Source organism: Mastomys coucha, unplaced genomic scaffold, assembly GCF_008632895.1.
Source record: "Mastomys coucha isolate ucsf_1 unplaced genomic scaffold, UCSF_Mcou_1 pScaffold22, whole genome shotgun sequence".
In the NCBI taxonomy this organism is placed as follows: Eukaryota; Metazoa; Chordata; class Mammalia; order Rodentia; family Muridae; genus Mastomys; species Mastomys coucha.
In genome coordinates this window covers 131502091-131502767 of record NW_022196905.1, presented here as the reverse complement: position 1 = coordinate 131502767, position 677 = coordinate 131502091, and the positions used below count along the sequence as shown (strand labels likewise).

Genomic DNA, 677 nt, shown 5'->3' with positions numbered 1-677 from the left:
AGAGAGAGAGAGAGAGAGAGAGAGAGAGAGGAGAGAAGAAAGTTAGGGGGTAGCAAGGGATGTTGAGCAGAGAACAGAGGAGATCCTGTACAGATGGAGATGGCTCAGGCTAAGGCTGAGCGGGTGTGTGTGTGTGTGTGTGTGTATGTGTGTGTGTGTGTCTTATATATCTGAAGCCAGTCACAGAATCTGTTAAGAGCAGATGCTCTCAACCTCTCCTAGCTCTTACCCTCAGGGAACGCAGCTCATTGTCCCCTTGCTGTGGGTTCATATGACTGAGACCCTTTTCCTCAGTCATGACTCACCTCTCTCCTGGACCCACAGTACCTACTCGGGCAAACTCTGTGGTTTCTGTGGGAACTATGACGGGGACAGCAGCAATGACAACCTGAAGTTAGATGGCAGGATGACGCAAGATGAGGAGGAGCTGGGCCTGAGCTGGCATGTGGAAATGGAAGAGGACAAGGAGTGAGTGAGGATCCCCACTGTGGCCTAGGGGTGTTCTTCCTTGACTTTTGCCCATTTTAATATCTACCAGTGCTGGGCTTAGTTGTTCCTGTCTGTTATTTGAGAAGATGCAGGGATGTCTGGAGCTGCAGACATCAAGATCTGATTTCTAAAATCCAAGAGCTGAGGATATAGCTCAGTGATAGAGCCCAGAATCCCCCAGGGAGGGG

The 677-nt window shown here is 50.2% G+C and overlaps 1 protein-coding gene across 9 annotated transcripts in view; it reads left to right on the top strand.

Annotated features, from left to right (window-relative positions):
- The window catches only part of Zan (zonadhesin), a 100246-nt gene that overhangs the window by 23184 nt on the left and 76385 nt on the right, over positions 1-677 (top strand). For all 9 annotated transcript variants that reach the window (XR_004109638.1, XM_031338346.1, XM_031338351.1 and 6 more), the window contains one exon: positions 325-468. Coding sequence is in view for 8 of the 9 variants with exons in the window: in XM_031338346.1 (XP_031194206.1) it covers positions 325-468 (144 nt within the window). In the remaining variant the exon portion in view is untranslated. The remainder of the gene's footprint in view (positions 1-324; positions 469-677) is intronic.